We start from the raw sequence: 22500 nt of genomic DNA on the forward strand, positions 1-22500 counted from the left end.
TTTCTTGACAACCAACAGATGATCAGCATCGGGGGCAGCGGCGTGGCTCAGCGGTACGGTCTTTGCTTCGTACCCGAAAGGTACCGAGTTCGATCACCCACCGCTGCGCTGTGTCGCCTTGAGAAAGTAATCTCGCCCTAGCTCAATTTACGGTTCTGCACTGCGGCTGACGCCTGGGTATTCCAGTTTTATCTTGGAATGGACCCTAGGGACAAATTTCCCCTATGGGATGAATAAAGGGAATTTTATTTTATTCTTTTCTTTTCTTTTTTAAATTTATTATTTTATTATTTATCAACGAAGTTGCTAACATTACAAATATATTTTTGTAAAAATTATTGAAGCAAAAAAAAAAAAAAACAAAACAACACGACTTTTTCAGATAACACACGCTGTCTCTTAACCACCTCCTTACCACCCATAGGAAAATCGTCACATTCGTTACGATGCAGCCAACATTATTCTCATTCTAATTTATTTTGTACATCAAAATATTTGAACAAAAATATTTGCTATATATAAATTATATTAACACTGTATTGAGGAGCTCGTTCAACAAACAATAATAAAATATGCATAGCAAGAACTAACAGATTTTGTGTTTGAGTGAAATAAATCTATTTTTGTATAGGTTGGGTGTGAAGTTTTGGGGAAATCCGGAAAATGGCCGGTAAGGAGAGAGTTAGCATGTTGTTTGAGTCCATAAGCTGTCATATTCAATTGCTATTGCCCGTTTCACGCTATAGAAACCGGGATAAACTCCAGCTCCACGAGTCCAATGGCTCTGAAGGACTACTAAAAATGATCTTAAAAAGTATCGTTGTGACTGTTATTTTTATTGACTGAACAAGGAGTTTGAACCCGAAACGTTCTATACTTTTTGAATTCTGTTCTATTTTGAAGCTTTTCAATTCCCTGTTTTTTCCCCCAAAAGCTACGAGAACGCTTTGTTACTACATTTCCATTACCCATTTAGTACTAGAATATGATATTATTGTGCGGCTATGTGGTCTAGTGGTATGACACTCGCTTTCGGGTCGGAAGGTCCTGTGTTCGAGCCTCGCTCGGCGCATAGTTCAGTCTTTGGAAAATACTTTTTACTCACATTATCTCACCGTACACAGGTGTAAAATGAGTACCTGACCGTTAACAGCATTGTCTCTGTCCGAAAAAAATATATTATTGCCTTACAGGCGTCATGTCTTGTCGTAAATGTTGCTGTTGGACAGGGACCACTTGTAAAGCGCTTTGAGCACGTTGAGTGGATATTGCTCTAAATGAAAAAACTTTTTCTTTTTTTTTTTTAAATTGAAAACCCATTTTGAGTCAGAAAACGCAATTGTTATTGTCCGTTTCACGCTACAGACACCGGGATAAACTCCAGCTCCATGGGGCTAATGGCTCTGAAGGACTTAAAAAAAAAATAATTTTTTAAAAATTGACTCTGTGACTACTATTCTTATTAACTGGAGCAGGGATTTGAGCCCGAATCTGTCCATACTTTTGCATTCTGTTCTATTTTGAAAAGGCTAAATTCAATTATTTTTGTTGTTGCCAAAAATCATGAGCACACTTAGTTACTTTAGGTACATCACCCAAACCCGTTTAGTACTAAATCATGATAACATTATTGGTAAAAATGAAAGCCAATTTTGAGTCAAAAACCTTTCATATTATTATTCGTCGGGAAAAATAAGAGGAAGAAAAAATGTAGCAAAAGCTCAAAACGCTCAAGAAAAAGTGATTGCCCAAAGTGGCTCCCTAATTGAGTTTAGTTCCATAGACGAAATGGAATTTAGTTACCAATTTTTATTTCTAGCTTTTATTTCCACTCTGCTTCATGTTATTATTTGATCTCGTCCGGTCCATCATTGAAAATCTGGACACGAGAAACAAGGAACGAAATAAGGGGTGTGTGTGTGTGGGGGGGGGGGGGAGGGGTATAAAGCGACTTTTACGGCTCTAAACTCCTTGGAAGTGTGTATGGAGAAGGAAAGAAATAAGGGGGGGGGGGGGGGGGGGGGAGACTGAATTTTCAGATTCTAAAATCCTTAAAAGTGTGTATGAAAAGGAACGAAATAGGAGGGAAAAGGTGACGTTTCCGGTTCCAAACTTCTTGAAGTGAGTATGAAGAAGGTACGAAATAGGGATGGGGGGTGGGGTGGCGAAGTAACTGTTCCAGTTCCAAAATCCTTGGAAGTGTGAATATGTAACCAGCTCATCGGAGGACTTATAATATATAGTTGTACATATTGAATCATAAGGTGGCATAATTATTACAGTAGCAGGATGTTATAGACAGATTCTTAGGATTACGGGACGTAAAAGAGGGAGGATGGATGATCTTTATTGACGACAAGTGTTTATTTAGACTAGAAAACTGAAACATATCAATGTTTGAAGGACGAGTTTTCTGACCAAATTTTATTTTTAAATGCGTGTTTTTCCGAACACGACAGTTAAGGGGCGGTTTGGGTCTTTTCTAAAAAAAAATTAATTACCAATATTGGCGCGGTTTTAATCATTCTGTATCGTCAATATAGGTTAAAAAACAACATTTATGGTGAAATGTTTTAATTATCTGTGTTGATACCCATTTTGCGATCTAATTTGGGGTCTGACATAAAAAGATATAACAATCTTGTGGCAAGCGTTCCACAAAAACTAATGAAGGAATGACCTCCATATTTTTCCATCTTATCAACATTGTACCCGAGTGTGTCACCACAGAGAGATTTTACGGCTTTAGCTTATGGATTTTTTTATTAGAACATTACAAATTTGAGAATCAAAATGTTATGACAAACCGCCCCTTAAATGTTGTTTTTTTTAAAAAAGAAAAGAAATAAACACACACACACACACACACACACACACACACACACACAAATAACGACAAAAAACAAAACAAACTAACCCGAACAAGTTACAAGACATGGACAGACCAAGAAAACAAACAGATACAAAATCTTGGCAAACATTGAATATTTCATTTGAAACAAACTCAATCACACGAATGTGGAATAGAAAACAGGACACGTAAACAAATACACACACACGCACATTACACACACATCCAAAATAAACACGCACACACACACACATGCATCCAGCTATCATTTCAAAAAGCTGTAAATGAAAATGAGCAAAAAGATACCAACAAAAAACAAAAAACAAACAAATAAAAATCAAAAACAAATACAAAAAGAAAAAAAAACAAAAAACAAAAAAACAAAACAACAACAACAAAAATAAATTTTAAATATAAACGATTGAGATCAATCCCGGGTGAAGTGACATTTTGTTCTGACCTCCGGGTAGCTGGGTCTGTTAGATCTGGCGGAAAGTACTTTGCGATAGAATATCCAAAGGGTAGCAAGCAATCGCTATTGTCCATTTCTAGCAACAAGGATACAGCCATAGGAATGTATTTAAACTATAAACGTTCAAGGTTACACATCGTTTTGTGTGTTGGTCCGTTATACTCCCGGATGGCGATATGGTGAATTCTTAGCCAAGCGCATACTAGCTATAAACTTTCAAGAAGAATACATATTGATGCTATGAGTTTAGCCAGAATTCTCAAAACACCCACCAGTCGGATCTAACGTACCAACACACCAAACAACTATGTGCAACCTTAAACGTTTATACTCTGATTGATAGAATTTAGTGAGAACTAATCATTGGAATGGCTGTCCCAAAACAATAACAAAGAGCTGGGTGACGCAAATTTCGTTCATTCTATACTTTTGTGAGTCGGTACGTCATATCTGACTGGTGTATATTATGAGTATTTTTCATAAACGCACGGCATCAATAATTATCGAAACCATTTTTATGTTCCAGTTACTGCCTTTTTTACACAAAATAAGTAGGTGACTTTCAAAACGTACTAAGTCCAATTTCCATCATTCAAAGAAAACTGCAATTTTGTATCATTTATTTATTGACTGAACATTACCACTATAGCGAATGAGATTAGCGGAAGAGTAGTGTCCCTTGATTGGACGTCACCTTACAGAGAGAACGTCAATTTGGTTTTGAATTGTCTCAAGCCGCTTACACCGGAAGCGAGGACGAGAGACGCATGCGCACAACCAACATGACGTTCTCTCTCTAATAACTTTTCCGCCGGTGACGTCACAGACTATGGGTGACGTCCAATCAAGGGACGCTACTCTTCTGCTAATCTCATTCCCTATTGGAAAATCGTCACATTTGTTACGATGCAACTGTCACTTTTCTCATCCTGATTTCATTTCTTTTTGCTAAAGCTATAATAAAAAATTGACATTCTGTAATAGAGCTCATCTTATCGAACTATATTATGTATAGAATGTGCTTGTTGCTTTTCTGTTCTGAGTAAGAAATGTCTGTTTTTGTGTTGGGTGGGTGTGAAGTTTAGTGAACATTCTGAAAATGGCTGGTAAGGAAAGGGTTTAACTCTCTCCTTACCAGCCATTTTCAAGATTTTCCCCAAAACTTCACACCAAACTAACACAAAAATAGATATTTTTATCACTCAAACACAATAACAGTAACTTCTTGCGATACATAATTTCTTTAGCAAAACATGCTCCACAACACATTGTTAATTTTCTTTACATTTTTTGATGTACAAAAGAAATTTGAACAAGAAAAATGTTGGTTGTATCGAAACGAATGTGACGATTTTCTTATAGTTGGTAAGGATAGGGTTAAAGAGGAAAATACTTGTCTTATTTGTTTTCCTCATAGAACAATACCCTGAGTGTTCTGAAACGCCAAATTTTCTCTGATTATTTTCTATGGAGTCCAAAGATAGCTTGAGATTGTTGTTAACTCATTTTCTATCAGAATGTGACTTGGGACGTTTTGAATGGCACCTACGGCAATGTGGTCTAGTGGTATGACACTCGCTTTCGAATCGGAAGGTCCTGGGTTCGAGCCTCGCGCTCGGCGCATAGTTGAGTCCCTGGAAAAGGCTCTTTACTCACTTTCTCTCACCGTACTCAGGTGTAAAATGAGTACCTGGCCGTTAACAGCGTTGTTTTGGTCCGAAAAAATTGTAATATCGCCGACAGGCGGCATGTCCCGTCCTAAATTTGTATTGTAACACGCCTTGCAGGCTGACACGTTTCAATTTGCTCTGTGTTTTCTATTTATTTGAGCGTTTATTCACATTTTCAATTCTGGATTTTTATACCAATCGAATTGTGACGTTTTAGTCTTCTGAGTGATATAATTATTTCTTATTTTTATCAAAGGACTTGTGTATTATTCGTGAATTTTATGCTAAATTTTAATAATTTCAAGTGTTTTATTTTATGAACCAAGTTGTTTATTTATTTTACTACAAGTGTTCACTGTGAACAGTGCTCTAACATCGATGCCCAGTATTATGAATGTAGAAAATGAAACACACGTCACCATACAGTCCACCGCGATGACAAGTCTTACGAAAACCAACGATTGTCTTGAATACATTTTACACCATGAAAGTGATAATTATTGTTATGATTATGAAAGCGAATACAAACACCGTGTTGAAACAAGTGAACCGAAACATCGATTGAGTCGAGGAGGGATACGAAAACAAAGGGCCATCCCAACACAGTGTGGCCATCGGCCCACCCCTAAAAATAAAACACCACGGCCACCTACCACACAGACAATTATACCACTTATGAGTGAAAAGAAATCACTTCCAATTTTAATAGTGGCGACAATAAACGCCCAGTCTTGCCGCAATAAAACATTAGACATTAAACTTATGATTGAGGAGAGATCTATTGACATTCTAATAATAATTGAAACATGGTTAAAGGAGAATGGGGATGAAGCAATTGTGTCGGATTTAACACCACTCACACATACAACTCAGTCATTTCCGAGAACAGGAAGGAGAGGGGAGGAATTGCAGTGGTCTATAGGTCAAATTTGACCATTAGATTTAATCATGATGTCAACAATTTTTCGGCATTCGAACCGGTAGGAATGGTCATTGATTTTAAACATGACTCAGTCAAGCTTCATTCAATATATAGGCCACCACCCAGTGCAAAATATAGATTAAAAACATCACTATTTATTGATGAATTCGAGGACTTCCTTCTTCGCCATGACATGAAGTCAAAGAAAAATATTACTGTTGGAGATTTCAACTTACACTTTGATCGAGACACACCGGATATAAGAAATATAAATAAACTACTTTCGTCACATCACATGACACAGCATGTCAATGAAAAGACACATCGGTGTGGACACATTATTGACTGGGTATTGACCAGCGTTGACATGCAACTAGCGACACCTATCAATGTAGATGATCTTTGCATTTCAGACCATCATTTAATATCTTTTGGCATCAGAGGGGGGACAGTACACGACACAAAAACAAAAAAAAAAGTAATTATTTCGAGAGATTTGAAGAACATTGACATAGAACTATTTAAAGCGGACCTCTCTCACTCTCTAACTACACATTGTGAGAAAGAAGTGACTGGTGACATTTTTGATAAAGCAATTCTTAGTGTTATGGATAAGCACGCAACTCTCACGACAAGATCTGTGAACATCAGAAAAGAATCACCATGGTACAATTTGGAGTTAAAACGTATAAAGAAAGAGAAAAGAAAAGCGGAGAAGAAATGGAAAAAATCTGACCTGACAATTGATAAGGAAACTTACATATCATTCAAACATAGACTCAAAGAGGTGACAATTAAGGCAAAGGGTATTTACTATCTTGATAAAGTTGATAACGTAAAAAGTCCGAAGGAGTTTTATAAAATCTCAAAAAAGCTTCTAGGCAAAGAGATCAAAACAAGCCTGCCACACCACACTGACGACAAGCAACTCGCGGACTGCTTTGTAGAGTATTTCATGAATGAAATAACAACGATATGGAGTGAACTTGACACAGACGAAACAGAAGCAGAATATACCTCTTTTTATGGTGAACCCTTAACATCTTTCAAAGAAATTTCAATAAATGATACGAAGAAAACGATTCTCTCTAGTCCTAGCAAATCATGTAGGCTCGACCCTTTACCAACATCCCTTTTGAAGGAGTGTATTGATGAACTTGCACCTTACATCACTGAATTGATTAATCAATCATTAAGGGTGGGAGTTGTTCCAGAAAGCTTCAAGAAAGCATTGGTGAAGCCATTGTTGAAGAAAGCGGGACTTGACAGTGATAATTTTAAAAACTTTAGGCCTGTATCAAATCGACCATTCATTTCCAAAATTCTAGACAAGATTGTACTAAAACAACTTTCTTGTCACGTGAAACATAATAACCTCGATGCGTGCTTTCAATCAGCCTATCGGCAAAATCATAGCACAGAAACAGCATTGATGAGAATCACAAATGACTTGCTGCAAATTATTGATCAAGGAAAAACCACCATCCTTAGTCTTCTCGATCTTTCGGCGGCCTTTGACACCATCGACCATGCCATACTACTTCAAAGGCTATGTTACTTTCGGCATATCGGGCACTGCCCTAAACTGGTTTGCATCATAACTTACTCAAAGAACTCAATCAGTTTTAATTGGGGAAGTAACCTCGTCAGAGCGTGACCTTCATTTTGGTGTACCTCAAGGATCCGTTTTAGGTCCAGTCCTTTTTGTACTTTACACTTCCCCTGTTGTGAGAATCTTAGAGCAACATTCTCTCGCTTACCATATGTACGCCGACGATACCCAAATATATAGCATGTGTTTGCAATCCGATATAGTTTCAAAGATAACTGTTTACGAACAATGCATCAACCATGTGATGAGATGGATGTCTGCAAATAGATTCAAATTAAATGGCGACAAGACTGAAGCCTTATTCATTGCTAGTTCAAATAATAAGACAGATCCATTTACACTGGCACTGACAATCAACGATAATGACAAAATACAACTCACAGCATCAGCAATTAATCTCGGCATCACCTTAGAGAGTGATCTGTCTATGAACAAACATATTAACAAAGTGAGAACAAGTGCTATCTGCATTCTAAGAAATATCAGAACAATCAGACCATTTATTAATAGGGAAACTTGCAACAAATTGGAATCATCTTTGATATTCCCGAAAATGGACTACAGCAATGCACTGTTTGTTGGTCTCACAAAGGACAAAATAAACAAACTCCAGAAAATACAGAACATGGTAGTCCGCGTTGTACTACAGAAAGACAGAAAAACTGCAGCTCCCGAATTACTACAGCAGCTGCATTGGCTGCCAGTGGACCAGCGGATTAAATATAAATCTTCAACTATCGTTTTCAAATGCCTGGAGGGCTCGTCACCAGCATATCTTTCAAACCTCGTTGAACGGTATAACCCACAGCGATCGCTTCGATCAACGAACGACCTCAAATTGAAAACACCCCGCTGTCGAGTGAAGGCTGGTGAACGCGTCTTTCAGCATTCTGGTCCAGGTTGTAGAATTTACTACCACTAGAGATACGTTCTTCGTCTTCACTAAAGGAATTCAAGCGTCGATTGAAGACATTCTTATTCCAACAGGATTTATTTTGATTATGTGTATAATTAGCGTTTTCGTGTACTTGTTAGGGCTTCATGATTAAGTTAATCTATGTTATGCGCCCAGAGCCCTCCTGATGAAGGGATGTTTGGCGCACTATAAATCTATACCATTATTATTATTATTTATTAAATGTTAAATGTTGCTGTTGACCAGGGACCCCTTGTAAAGCGCTTTGAGCACATTTAGTGGATATTGCGCTATGTAAAGCTAAAAAAATCTCAATTACTCTAAATCTCGCCAATCCTGCAATGGGAAGATATTCTCATTTCCAGAAAACGCCATGGTCGTGCCCGTGAGCGTTAGAGTACTCACGATCGCCACACACTTCATCCAAATTGCTTTCCCCTTTATCGTAATGGGCCGGTTGCTGGTCTTGTGTAAACCGTCACGTTTTGGTGGGGGGTGGGGTCTTTGGGGGGGGGGGGGTGGTGGTGTTATAGTTTTTGGTATTGGTAGTGGTGATGGTTATAATGGTGGTGTTATATTTATTGGTGGTGGTGGTGGTTGGTGGTGGTGGTGGTGGTGGTGGTGGTGGTGGTGATGATGATGATGATGATGATGATGATGATGATGATGATGATGATGATGATGGTGGTGGTGATATTCTTGTTGTTGCTGCTGGTGGTGGTGGTGATGATGATGACGATGATTATGACGATGCTCTTTGGTCACTGGTAGTGGTGGTATTGGTTGTAGTGAAGGTTATGGTGGTGGTGTTCTTGTTGTTGTTGTTGTTAGTTGACGTTGTGGTGGTGGGGGTGGTGGCGGCACTATGGTGATATTGGTGTTGGTGATGATTATTATTATGATGCTGTTCATAGTCATGTGTAAACCATCACGTATTGTTGAGATTTGAGACAGGAAGGGATATAGTCACTGTGATATAGTCAATGCTTTGCCCTTTGAGTTTTTATATTTATATAGTGCATTAGCCAATAAACGTGTTCAAAGTGCTTTGCAGGGGTTCCCTAGCCAACAACAACACGACGTAACAGACAGAACGAGACATGACGCCTGTTAGGCGATATTACATTTTATCCCCTCTACAGAGACACTGCTGATAACGGCCAGGTATTCAGGTATTCATTTTATACCTGAGTGCGGTGAGAAAATGTGAATAAAGAGTCCTATGCGCTGAGCGAGGCTTAAAGCCAGGACCTTCCGATCCGAAAGCGGGTGTCATACCACAAGACCACATAGCCGCTTTCAGTTGGTGTTGGTTATGAGTTATTTGCAGAAGAAAAAAAAAAAGGATATTACAAAGGCTATGTGAACTTGTGGTATGACACTCGCTTTTGGATCGGAAGGTCTTGAGTTCGAACCTCGCTTGGCGCACAGTTGAGTCATTAGAAAAGGCTCTTTGCTCAAATTCTCTCACCGTACTCAGGTATAAAATGAGTACTACCTGGCCGTTAACAGCGTTGTCTCTGTCCGAAAAAAAAACACGTAACATAGTCCAACAGGCGTATGTCCCGTACTAAATGTTAAATGTTGCTAATGGCAAGGTACCCCTTGTAAAGTGCACCTTTAGTGGATATTGCGCTATATAAAACCCTAAATTATCTATATTAAAAAAATTATTATACTACTTTATTACCGAAATTGACATAGATCGAGACAAATCTTTTGAGCCATCAGCGATCACAATCGGTCTTAATGGTCTGTAGGTGCTCGCAAATGAAACTGGCAATATGGGGCCAGATTGTGGATTCACACCATAATAATATTATAGGGACCGATTATTGTGCCCTGGCAGATGTTATAAATAATTATGTGAGTCAACGGGTGGTAGAATTATCCTTAATTTAGAAATAATTAATTGCACACTTTTTAGAAATATCTATTATTCAATTTTAATTCGTGCTTCCTTACAAAGGACCATAATATTTCTTACCAACCAATGTTTTGTTTATTCATCTTAACTACGCCACTACCACATTATCTCATTCATCTGCGGTGTTTCATTCATCCTGTTTTGTTGATAAGGGTGAAACCCGATACGTTCATTTGATTTTTTTTTCTAATTAAATTGAAGCTTACATTCAATTTCACATTATTATTTACTTCTTCGAGCTACGAGCAGCAACATGTACATTAATTTAGAAAAAAAGTTTTCAATTTACTTGTTCATCAATGTGTAACAAATAGTTTTATAATTTTTAGATTCGCCAGTAATTCTGTGCTCTTTGGCAAAATATTAACATGGGCTGTACGCGTGTCATAAACGGAGCATCGCACAAACGAAGACGTCCTGGAAGAAACTCTTCTAGTGACTGTGAAGCGCAGAAAACTGTCTTGGTTTGGATACCATACTCGACACGACAGCCTGAGCAGGACAGTCCTACAGGGCACAGTCGAAGGCCAGCGCAGAAGAGGGCGCCAAAGGAAGATGTGGCTGGACAATATAAAAGAATGGACAGAGATATCGGTTCCGTACCTTCAACATAGGGCTAGCAACAGGCAGGCGTGGAGGAAGACTGTAACTTCTGCTTCACGCAAGTCCCCCGACGACCATCAGGTCATGGGATTGAGTGAGTGAATGAGTGAGTATGGAATAATTTTGATACTCAATCCTATTTTTATTTTAAAGTCGAAGACAAATAACGAATTAATCAGATAGATGGATCTAACGGTTCATATACTATTACATACAGACAGCCACGCCACATACATACACAAAGATATTGATAATAGATAGATAGATAAATATATAAATAGATGGATCGATGGATAGATTAAAAGATAATAGATATAGATAGATAGATAGACATACGGATAGATAGACACATAGATAGATAGATAGGCAAACAATAGACAGTCAGATAGATAGATAGTTAGATAGATAGATAGATAGATAGACAGACAGAAAGGCAGGCAGATAGATAGATAGATAGATAGATAGATAGATAGATGGATATATATATATATATATATATATATATATATATATATATAGATAGATAGATAAAATAGATAGATAGATACATATAAAGATAGATGGACAGACAGATATATAGATAGATGGATAGAGAGGAGAGATGGGAGAGGGAGAGAAAGATAGGAATAGAAAGACAACATAAAATATCCCATCATAATATTGGGAATCAAATTGAGTAAGAAAGTAGAGTGGGGGAAATATCGTTGTGATGGGAATAAATAGGGTGAAGCCAAAATAAATGGAGAAAAATAGGACAATAAATCTGATAAACCTCCAGCAAGTACTCACATACTAACAGACACAGGCACACACACACATGCACAGATATATATATATATATATATATATATATATATACATATATATATATATATATATATATATATATAGTTATATAGATAGTTAGATAGATAGATAGATAGATAGATAGATAGAGAGATAGATAGATAGAGGTTAAGAAATATATATATATATATATATATATATATATATATATATATATATATATATATATATATATAATATCATCATGCAAAAATGAACGAAGACAACATAAATGAGAAAAAAAGGAAAAAGAAAATAAAACAGATATTCACTCAAAGCACTCACTCAGACACGCACACACACAATCACAGACACACATGCTCAAACATACACGAACACATTAACACACATATAAAAAATAAAACACACATATACATCGGATGATGGACGAGAATGAATCATAAGGTTTTGTGGGTTTATTATGGGGAGTCTTTTTATATCAGCATTTCTTTCCATTTTTATATTTTGGAGAATAAAGTCATAAATTTAATATAACGTTTTATTGTCATGAAAAATCCGATGTATTTTGTTGTGGTTTGAGTAAATATAGATAGGGCTAGATTGGGGTGTTCTTTGGAAGACAAAAGTGGTGAAAAACTACAGACAATATAAAAAGTCACATACCATCCACGCCCACACACACACACACACACACATATATCCCCATCACACACACACACACACACTATATATATATATATATATATATATATATATATATATCAGATAATCACACAAAACCCGCCGCTTTTTATTTATTTCTATTGTAAGAGGTTAGAAAGATATCTTTTTCAATTTATTATTACTAATAGAACTATTCTTTATTAATAGCATTTGCAAAATATCAAAATAATTAGAATAACGGATTTTGAATGATATAAAATCTTGTAAAACTATCTAAAAATTTCGATGTCGAAATGATGATGCAATTTATTGTGGCATTTGCGCTTTTTAATTTTTTAAAATAAGACACTTGTTGCTATGCTTGGGAAACTCTATTCTGATAAATACATAAAATTGAGCTTTTTGAGCTTTATATAGCGCAATATCCACTAAATGTGCTCAAAGCGCTTTACAAGGGGTCCTTGGTCAACAGCAACATTGAACATGTAGGACGGGACATAACGCCTGTTAGGCGATATTACAATTTTTCGGACAAAGACAACGCTGTTAACGGCCAGGTACTCATTTTACACCTGAGTACGGTGAGAGAATGTGAGTAAAGAGCCTTTCCCAAGGACTCAACTATGCGCCGAGCGAGGCTCGAACCCAGGACCTTCGGATCCAAACGCGAGTGTCATACCACAAGACCACATAGCTGCACTGATAGAACTATTGGAAGAGATAAACGAAGACGTCCTGGAAGAAATAGAAGATCGGGCAGGCCCACAAGAACCTCTTCTAGTGACTGTGAAGCGCAGAAACCTGTCTTGGTTTGGACACCACACTCGACACGGTAGCCTGAGCAGGACAGTCTTACAGGGCACAGTCGAAGGCCAGCGCAGAAGAGGACGCCAAAAGAAGATGTGGCTGGACAATATAAAAGAATGGACAGAGATGTCGGTTCCGGAGCTGCTACATAGGGCTAGCAACAGGCAGGCATGGAGGAAGACTGTAACTTCTGCTTCACACAAGTTCCCCCCGACGACCATCCGGTCATGGGATTGAGTGAGTGAGTGAGTGATTGGAAGAAAATCTTTTGTCAGACCGTAAACACCTTTATTCAGGAAGGAATTTCTTTAACAACATGGTGCTACATCGCATACGAGCAAAAGAACACAGGCGTTTCTTCGAAGTAAGAATATTTATAAATGTCATAGAGAAAGACAACTGGTTGCTTTAAACCTCGGCCTTCGTTAACTTATAGCCTGACACTGACCAAAACATGACGTCAAAATGCCAGTCGTTGGCCACAAAAGAAAACAAATTGTGAGTTGTATTCAATAGTTCAACCAATGGGACCACTTATTTACATGAGCACTACTAACGAAACTCACTAGACGGTGCAAAAACCAAATCATGACATCAAAATGCCAGTCTTTTTGGGTTTCAGTGTCAGGCTATAACTTAACGATGGCTACGCTCAACCACTTGGCCTGAATTCATGGATTACCAAATTTGGAATTATTTGACCGAGAAGGTTTATAGTGTACACATTCACAGAAGAAATCTTGAGAGATAGAATTATTTGATGCTGGGAGGAGAAAAACCATTGAGGAAATTTAGTAGTACATTTTAGGTTGGACAAAGAGAGTAGACCTACGTTGGGTCATTAAAGAGGACGGCAGTCTCGTATTGATCACTTATAATGCTAATAGTTGGATTATCATCATCATCATCAACATCATCATCATCATCATCATCATCATCATCATCATCATCATCATCGTCATCATCATCGTCATCATCATCATCATCATCATCACGATCATCATCATCATCATCATCATCATCATCATCATCACGATCATCCTCCTCCTCCTCCTCCTCCTCCTCCTCATCATCATCATCATCATCATCATCATCATCATCATCATCATCATCATCACATCATCATCATCATCATCATCATCATCATCATCATCATCATCATCATCATCATCGTCATCATCATCATCATCGTCATCATCATCAATTCCCATTTGATTACAGACACCAAGAGGTTGTTCTGCTCCACAAGGTACAAATTATTCCCTTCCATTTCATTTCTCCGTCTGTAAAGATTGATTTTCTCTAACAAGTTACCTGGCAAAATCTCTGGAAAATAAAACAACAGGCATTTAACAAATTTGGCCAGAAAACTCGTCCCTTCCTGTATCGATCGATTTAAATGACCTTCTTCTTGGCAAACACTCCTCACACCTGGGACGTCGACAGGTCTTTCTTGAGGCCCAGAGGTTTGAGAGTTTTTGACAGGATGAGGGTTAATTACATTGATCAATATTCGAAGAACGAGTTTTCTGGCCAAATTTTTAAATACGTGATTTTCCAGAGTTCGGCCAGGTAACCAGATAAATTTCGTGAATGTTCAATTCCTCCCCCCCCCCCGCGTTTCTTAAAAGCGGTCTCATTTATCCCTTTATTTGGTCCATTAAGTTCCAGACAGTAAATTTCCCAAGGAAAAAGAATAATAAATTGTCCGAGATTTTAATGTGTGAGAGTCTAGACCAGGGCATTACCTGACGGAATAACGAATTTATATTATGTCGCCATAGATTCTCATCTTTGTGTTTATACATTTTTATGCATGCCACGTCTGTAAACGAATTTCCATTTTTGGATGAATAAAGTAAGTATATTATTATTATTATTATTATTATTATTATTATTATTATTATTATTATTATTATTATTATTATTATTATTATTATTATTATTATTATTATTATTATTATTCTTAGTATTTTTATTATTATTATTATTATCATATATTATTATTATTATTATATTGGTGGAAGATAGGCAATAGATAGAGTATAATTGTAACACGCCTGACCGGCGAGTCTTGTTTTTGTTGGCTCTTTCATTTACGTGTTTTGAGTGATTTTTATCTGACATTTCGCCTGGATTTTAATACCATCTGATTTGTGATAGTCTTGTGGTTTTATTGATATACATTTTAACGATTTCTAACAGAGGATTTTTCTAAAATTTTAAAATTTAAGTATGGATTTTCCAAAGTCGAACATAGTTTTAAACTGCTATTTGTTTACAGCCATATTGGAAACTTTATTCACTGTGCTATATTTTACAACTTTTAACAACTACCGTGTACATCGATCTATTTATAATACTAATTTTGTGAACAGACTCAGAGGGGGTAGACGAAAACAACTCCCTATAACCACCGTCATTGGTCATCGGCCAACCCCACGCCCGCTCCCCCTACGACCTCGATCCTCGCTTCAATTTATCAACACTCGTCCCCCATCCAATCTAATCACTTCAATGAGTAATCCTCACCGTTCCTTGTCAAATGTCAACACTGTCCGTGACAGTCAGTATGAAATTAACGACCACCATGACAACAACTCGCAGCAACAGCACCGTCTTGAGCAACAACAACAACAACAACAACAACAACAACAACAACAACAACAACAACAACCTGCACGTAGTGATCATACCAGTTTAAAAATTGGATTACTAAATGTTAGATCGTGTCGTAATAAAACTCAAGACATAATCGACATTATTGAAGATCATAAAATTAATATTTTTGTCATCTTGGAAACATGGCTTAATCATTCATATGATGATCCAATTATGAAAGCAATTACACCCGAAGGCTTTTGTATTAAATCATTTCCACGCATTGGGAGGAAAGGAGGTGGTATTGCAATTATTTACAACTTGTCACTCTTTGACAAGATATCATTTCACCATGATAATTTTAGAAGTTTTGAATACGCTGGATTTGCCATTCATGAAAATAATTTTAAAAAGTCGTTTCACTGTGTCTACCGCCCACCACCAAGCCAACAAAACAAAATATCAACAATTGATTTTTTATCTGAGTTCGGAGAATTTATGTCTATGCAATCCATTAACAAAAAGCATAATATTTTTATGGGTGATTTTAACATTGATTATTTCGGAAACAAAAATGAATCGAAAGTATTTCGGGAGATTATTGACACAAACAACTATATTCAACTTGTAAGCGGTCCTACAAACAACCATGGCCACACAATAGATCATGTCATTACAGACATTGAACATTCTCTCTCTTCACCTGTCTCAAATATTGATAAATTAATCTCTGACCATCATTTAATTGTGTTTTGCGTTTTATTTCCAATGAAGCACGAAGTAAAAAAGATGATAACATCTCGTAATTTGAAGAATATAAACATGAACATTTTTAAACAAGACCTTGACCATAACGTTAAAAATAAACATGATGCGAATGGTCTCCACGAGTCAATTGTTGGTACGGTGGACAAGCATGCTCCCTTAACAACTAGAGCAGTAAAAGTGAGACGTCAAGCACCCTGGTATAATACCGAAATAAAATTGAATGGATTAGCCAGGAGGCGGGCAGAAAGAAAATGGCTCAAGTCCAGAGATGCTGTCGATAAGAAGCGATACATCGCGGCTAGAAATGATGCAAAAGCCGTCAATTTCAGGGCCAAAAAGAAATTCTATGAAGAAAGCCTCAAAAACGTGGGACGTTCGAGACAATTCTTTGCCTTGACCAAGGAACTGCTGGGACAACAGACGCAACCAGCTCTCCCATCTTTAATCGATCGTGCAGATCTACCAACTCGCTTTGGTCAATATTTTAAAGAAAAAACGGATACCATCAGGAAGGAACTCTCGTCTGAATCGATCCCTACAACATTTGACAAGTTTCATGGTGATTCGTTAACACATTTTTCAAAGATTACTGAAGCTGACTTACGTGATTGCATTATGTCGTCTCCAACTAAAAGTTGTGATTTAGACCCCTTAAATACTGCCATTTTAAAAAAATGCATTGATGTAATTTTAACACCATTTACATGTATTGTTAATAATTCGTTGCAGTCAGGTGCTGTACCAGACATTTACAAAGTTGCTCATGTCAAACCCCTTTTGAAAAAACCTGATCTCGATAAAGAGAACTTAAAAAACTATCGCCCTGTCTCTAATCTTCCTTTTCTCTCTAAGATCTTAGAAAAGCTTGTTTTGAAACAATTACTGTCTCATCTTAAAAATAATTGTCTTGAAGAAAAATTTCAGTCTGCTTATAGGCAACATCATTCGACGGAAACCGCACTTGTTAGGGTTGTTAATGATCTCCTCTCTGTTATAGACAATGGTTCATGTTCTTTGCTGAATTTGCTTGACCTATCGTCTGCTTTTGATACTATTGATCACAATCTTCTTCTCAAACGTCTTGAAATTACTTATGGCGTGTCTGGTGCAGCGCTTGATTGGTTTAGGTCATATTTGTTTAATCGTAAACAGATTATTACGGTGGATGAATATAGATCGGAGGAAATCTTTCTTGATTGTGGGGTTCCCCAGGGTTCAGTACTTGGACCCGTTCTTTTTGTTTTGTACGTTGGCCCTCTGTCTAAAATCATCAGAAGTTTTGGTCTGTCTTACCATCAATACGCTGATGATACGCAATTGTACTGCGTTTCCAATATGAGAAATTTACAAGAAGTATCAGCCAATAGTAAAAATTGTATCCAAAGTGTTAAGAAATGGATGAATGAGAACAGACTGAAACTGAATGATGATAAGACGGAGGTGCTGTATGTGGGGAACAGGAAGTGGAAAAGTGAAACAGATTTGAAGTTGGGGGATGCCTCTATTCAAATTGTTGACAAAGTGAAAAACCTTGGCACATTCTTAGACTCTGGACTGTCGATGGAGCACCAGGTTAATAATTTGGTTAGATCTCTCTTTTTCCAACTAAAAAAGATTGCTTCCATTAGACGGTTCATATCTGAGGATGTGACCAAGCACCTGGTTGTGTCCCTCGTACTATCGAAATTGGATTATTGTAATGCTCTGTTGTTTGGCGTTTCGCAATACAATCTGAAACGTCTTCAGATTGTCCAAAACAGCGCTGCCAGACTAGTATTTATGAAGCGTAGGTGCGACTCTGCCGGACCTCTACTTCATGACCTGCATTGGCTGCCTGTTGAGAAAAGAATTAAATTCAAAGCTTGTGTTTTAGTGTATCGTTGTCTTGAAGGTACTGCCCCTTCCTACCTTTCAGAACTAATTGAAAGATATTCAAAACCCCGCCCCTTACGTTCGGCCAGTGATTCCACAAAACTAGTTGTCCCTCGAATTCGGAAAAATGCTGGAATGAGATCCTTTTCTCATTTCGGACCCTCTATTTGGAACGCCTTACCGCAGAGCATTCGTGAAAAAGAATCTTTGTCTATTTTTAAACGTTCGCTTAAAACATATTTGTTTCGATTTTAGTAGATGGTATGAGAAGCAAGATAGGTTTGGTTTGTGTTGTGTGTTGTATTGTGTGTGTGTGTATGTGTGTGTGTGTGTGTGTGTGTGCTTGTGTGTGTGAATGAGTATGTTTCAGCCAAAGTAATTTGTAATTTAAGCGCTTAGAGTCTGGTGTCTCGGAGTTATAGCGCTATATAAGTTTTCAGCATTATTATTATTATTATTATTATTATTATTATTATATTATTATTATTATTATTATTATTATTATTATTATTATTATTATTATTATCATTATTATCATTATTTATTATTATTATTATTATTATTATTATTATTATTATTATTATTATTATTATTATTATTATTATTATTATTATTATTATTATTATTATTAATATTTTTATTATTAAAACAAATTTGAAAAAAACTGATTTTGGCCACAAAACTCTTTTTTTTTTAGATTTGGCCAGAAAACTTTTTAGTTCAAATGTTGATGATTTCAGAAAACGTCTTTAATATGAGATTTACAAAGAGATCTTGGGAGTATCGGGTTAGAGATTTTTCGACAAGTCGGTGTTGATTATAGTTGATTGAAATTTAAATCAAAATAATGTTTTGTGGCTAAATTTAGAAAAGCAATTTTTATTAGAATAAGGACGTTTGTTTTTTTTAATTATTATTATAATATTGATTGTAGCAAAGTATGGACAGGGGCAGGTCATAGCTGTCGTACTCTGGAAAAACACAGATTTTAAAATTTTGGCCAGAAAACTCGTCCTTCATAAAAATCGATCGACTTAAATGACCCTCATCTTGGCAAAAAACTCTTATACCGGGACTTCGCTTCTAGAGCCTCTTCATTTTCCTTTTGTCTACATGTGGCCAAAATATTATGGCAGTCGGTTGATAAACAAAAGAAGCCTTAAGCTTTTAAAGGTTGGTTGTTCATTCTATAATATGGCGTCGTTTCCATAGCAACGGACTTTTTTTCGAAAAAAGTTGTTTGCAATCGTCCTTCCCAAACATAAACATTATGACTGCGCATAGAAATTTAGGATATTTCATCAAATAAAAAAATGACCCTTAAGTGTCGCTCCCCCTCCCCCCTTTAAAATGAGTGTAAATAGATTCATATTCGTCCAAGACAGCGATCAACAAAATAACAAAACACGGAATGTTTCTGGATCGAAACCCTTCATCAGCCAGTAAAAAAATCAGATGAAAACACCAATTAAAAAAAAAAAAAACAAAAACAAAAAAAGAATCAACAAAAAAATGAGCTTTTATATAGCGCAATATCCACTAAAACGTGCTCAGAGCGCTTTACAAAGGGTCCCCTAACTAACAGTAACAAACACATACACACACACACACACACACACACACACACACACTCAGACAACTTTCCAGATTGTAAGGTTCTGGTACTTACCAAGGTCCCTCTCGTAGAAGTCGGCGCCATGTTGATATTTGACTCCGTTGCTCTCAGCAATGGTGAGATCCGTGAGGTAGCAGATGGAATAGCCCGGCTCGTAGTCGAAGCCGCTGCACCGGAAGGTCTGCTCGAAGATACACCTGCGTGCGCATTGCTCCACGCTGAGCTCGGAGATGCTTCTCTTGTGCTTGACGGTCAGAACGTGGTTGGGGAGACGGTTGAACAACTTGCTGAACGCGGCTGTGGATGTGAAGAGTTACACGAATGACAATGAACGTATAGATGGGTAGATAGATAGATAGATAGATATAAAAAAAGATAACTGGGTGGGTAGATAGATAGATAGATAGATTGATTGATAGATAGACAGATAGATAGATAGATAGATAGATAGATAGATAGATAGATAGATAGATAGATAGTAGATGGGTGGATGAGTGGAAGGATGGATGAATGAATGGATGGATGGATGGATGGGTGGATGGATGAATGGATGGATAGACGGACGGACGGATACATATATAGATAGATGGGTAGATAAGTAGATAGATAGATAGATAGATAGATAGATGGGTGGATGAATGGAAGGATGGATGGAAGGATGGATGAATGAATGGATAGATGGGTGGATGGATGAATGGATGGATAGACGGACGGACGGATACATATATAGATAGATAGATGGTTGATAAGTAGATAGATAGATAGATAGATAGATAGATAGATAGATAGATAGATAGATAGATAGATAGATAGATAGATAGATAGATAGATAGATAGATAGATAGATAGATGGGTGGATGAATGGAAGGATGGATGGAAGGATGGATGAATGAATGGATAGTTTGGTGGATGGATGAATGGATGGATAGACGGACGGACGGATACATATATAGATAGATAGATAGATAGATAGATAGATAGATATATAGATAGATAGATAGATAGATAGATAGATAGATAGATAGATAGATAGATAGATGGGTGGATGAATGGAAGGATGGATGGAAGGATGGATGAATGAATGGATAGTTTGGTGGATGGATGAATGGATGGATAGACGGACGGACGGATACATATATAGATAGATAGATAGATAGATAGATAGATAGATAGATAGATAGATAGATAGATAGATAGATAGATAGATAGATCTGGTATTTTCGTAATGTATTCATATTTTCATGGTTTTTTTTCTTTTGTTGCTGGCTGAAGAAGGGGTTTGAGCCCGAAAACGCTTCGTGCTCTGTACTTTGTTCTTTTTTTTCTGAAACTTATATTCATTTCTTGTTTAAGATTGTTTGACAAATCACTGACTTTTATAATGGTCCGTGAATTGAGCCTCCTTGAGATAGGCCTTCCCGGTCTCGTGGCTCGTGTTGTAGAGTTTGCACATGCGCCGTTTGTTGTCGACGTCGAAGGACCGGCAGTCGAAGGTCGTCTCCTTGGTGCACTCCTCGGCACAGCTCTCCACGGACGTGAAGTTGGTGATCAGCCGTGACGTCATCGAGGTCAGACGGAGTTTGGGCATGCGCGTGAAGACACTTGTGAACGGCGATATGAAATCTGTGAAATAGAAAAGAAAAGAAAAAAAGAATAAGAATCAAATTTGAAATTGGAGTTGATAGAGTCATGAGAAAAATGATCTTGTAAAAATCTTGAAAAATTGGACGTCCACAAAAAAATAAATAAAAATAAAATAAATAAATTTATAAAATTATTAATATTCAATAAAAAAACACCCCCCCCCCCCAAAAAAAAAAAAAAAACAAAACAAAACAAAACATGGAGATGTTCGTGCTTGAGGAGCTCAGACCGGGTTCACCAAATAAATATAATGTCTTTTATTGCAAAGAACTTTATAAGACTATATCTTATCATTTCGATGATGTAAACTATTCAGCCATCTTAAAAACTTTCCCGAAACTTCACACCAACACCATCACACACACACAAACACACACATAATATATATATATATATATATATATATATATATATATATATATATATATTATGTGTGTGTTATATATATATATATATATATATATATATGAGCCAAGGTCAAAAGGTGCCCGCCTGATACCAGTGTTAAGAAAATTTGATTTTTACTTAATTATGGGCTGTTTTCATTGGGTTAATGCTTGTAATCAATTGATAATATGAAGAAGAGATAAAATGAGGTAGCTCAACATACTCTGTTCAACAGAATATGAAATAAACAACTTGAAAGTGAAATTTGAATGCTGTTTGGCATGTGCTTAGAACGAGGTCAACGCATCACCTTTTTAGAAATCATGTAGAAATTAAATGTGATGTTTTAGCTCACGTGATTGAAGTTTGACTAATATTATAAAG

The 22500-nt window shown here is 36.8% G+C and overlaps 1 protein-coding gene across 9 annotated transcripts in view; it reads right to left on the minus strand.

Annotated features, from left to right (window-relative positions):
• Positions 1–22500, minus strand: part of LOC144980206 (uncharacterized) — a 318826-nt gene that overhangs the window by 60796 nt on the left and 235530 nt on the right. For all 9 annotated transcript variants that reach the window (XM_078927786.1, XM_078927782.1, XM_078927778.1 and 6 more), the window contains exons 4-5: positions 21460–21708; positions 20140–20382 (exon numbers count right to left, since the gene is read on the minus strand). In XM_078927786.1, coding sequence (XP_078783912.1) covers positions 20140–20382; positions 21460–21708 — 492 coding nt within the window. The remainder of the gene's footprint in view (positions 1–20139; positions 20383–21459; positions 21709–22500) is intronic.

The sequence above is a fragment of the Berghia stephanieae genome, chromosome 9 (genome assembly GCF_034508935.2).
Source record: "Berghia stephanieae isolate SIO BIC M18660-M18661 chromosome 9, UCSD_Bste_1.3, whole genome shotgun sequence".
In the NCBI taxonomy this organism is placed as follows: Eukaryota; Metazoa; Mollusca; class Gastropoda; order Nudibranchia; family Aeolidiidae; genus Berghia; species Berghia stephanieae.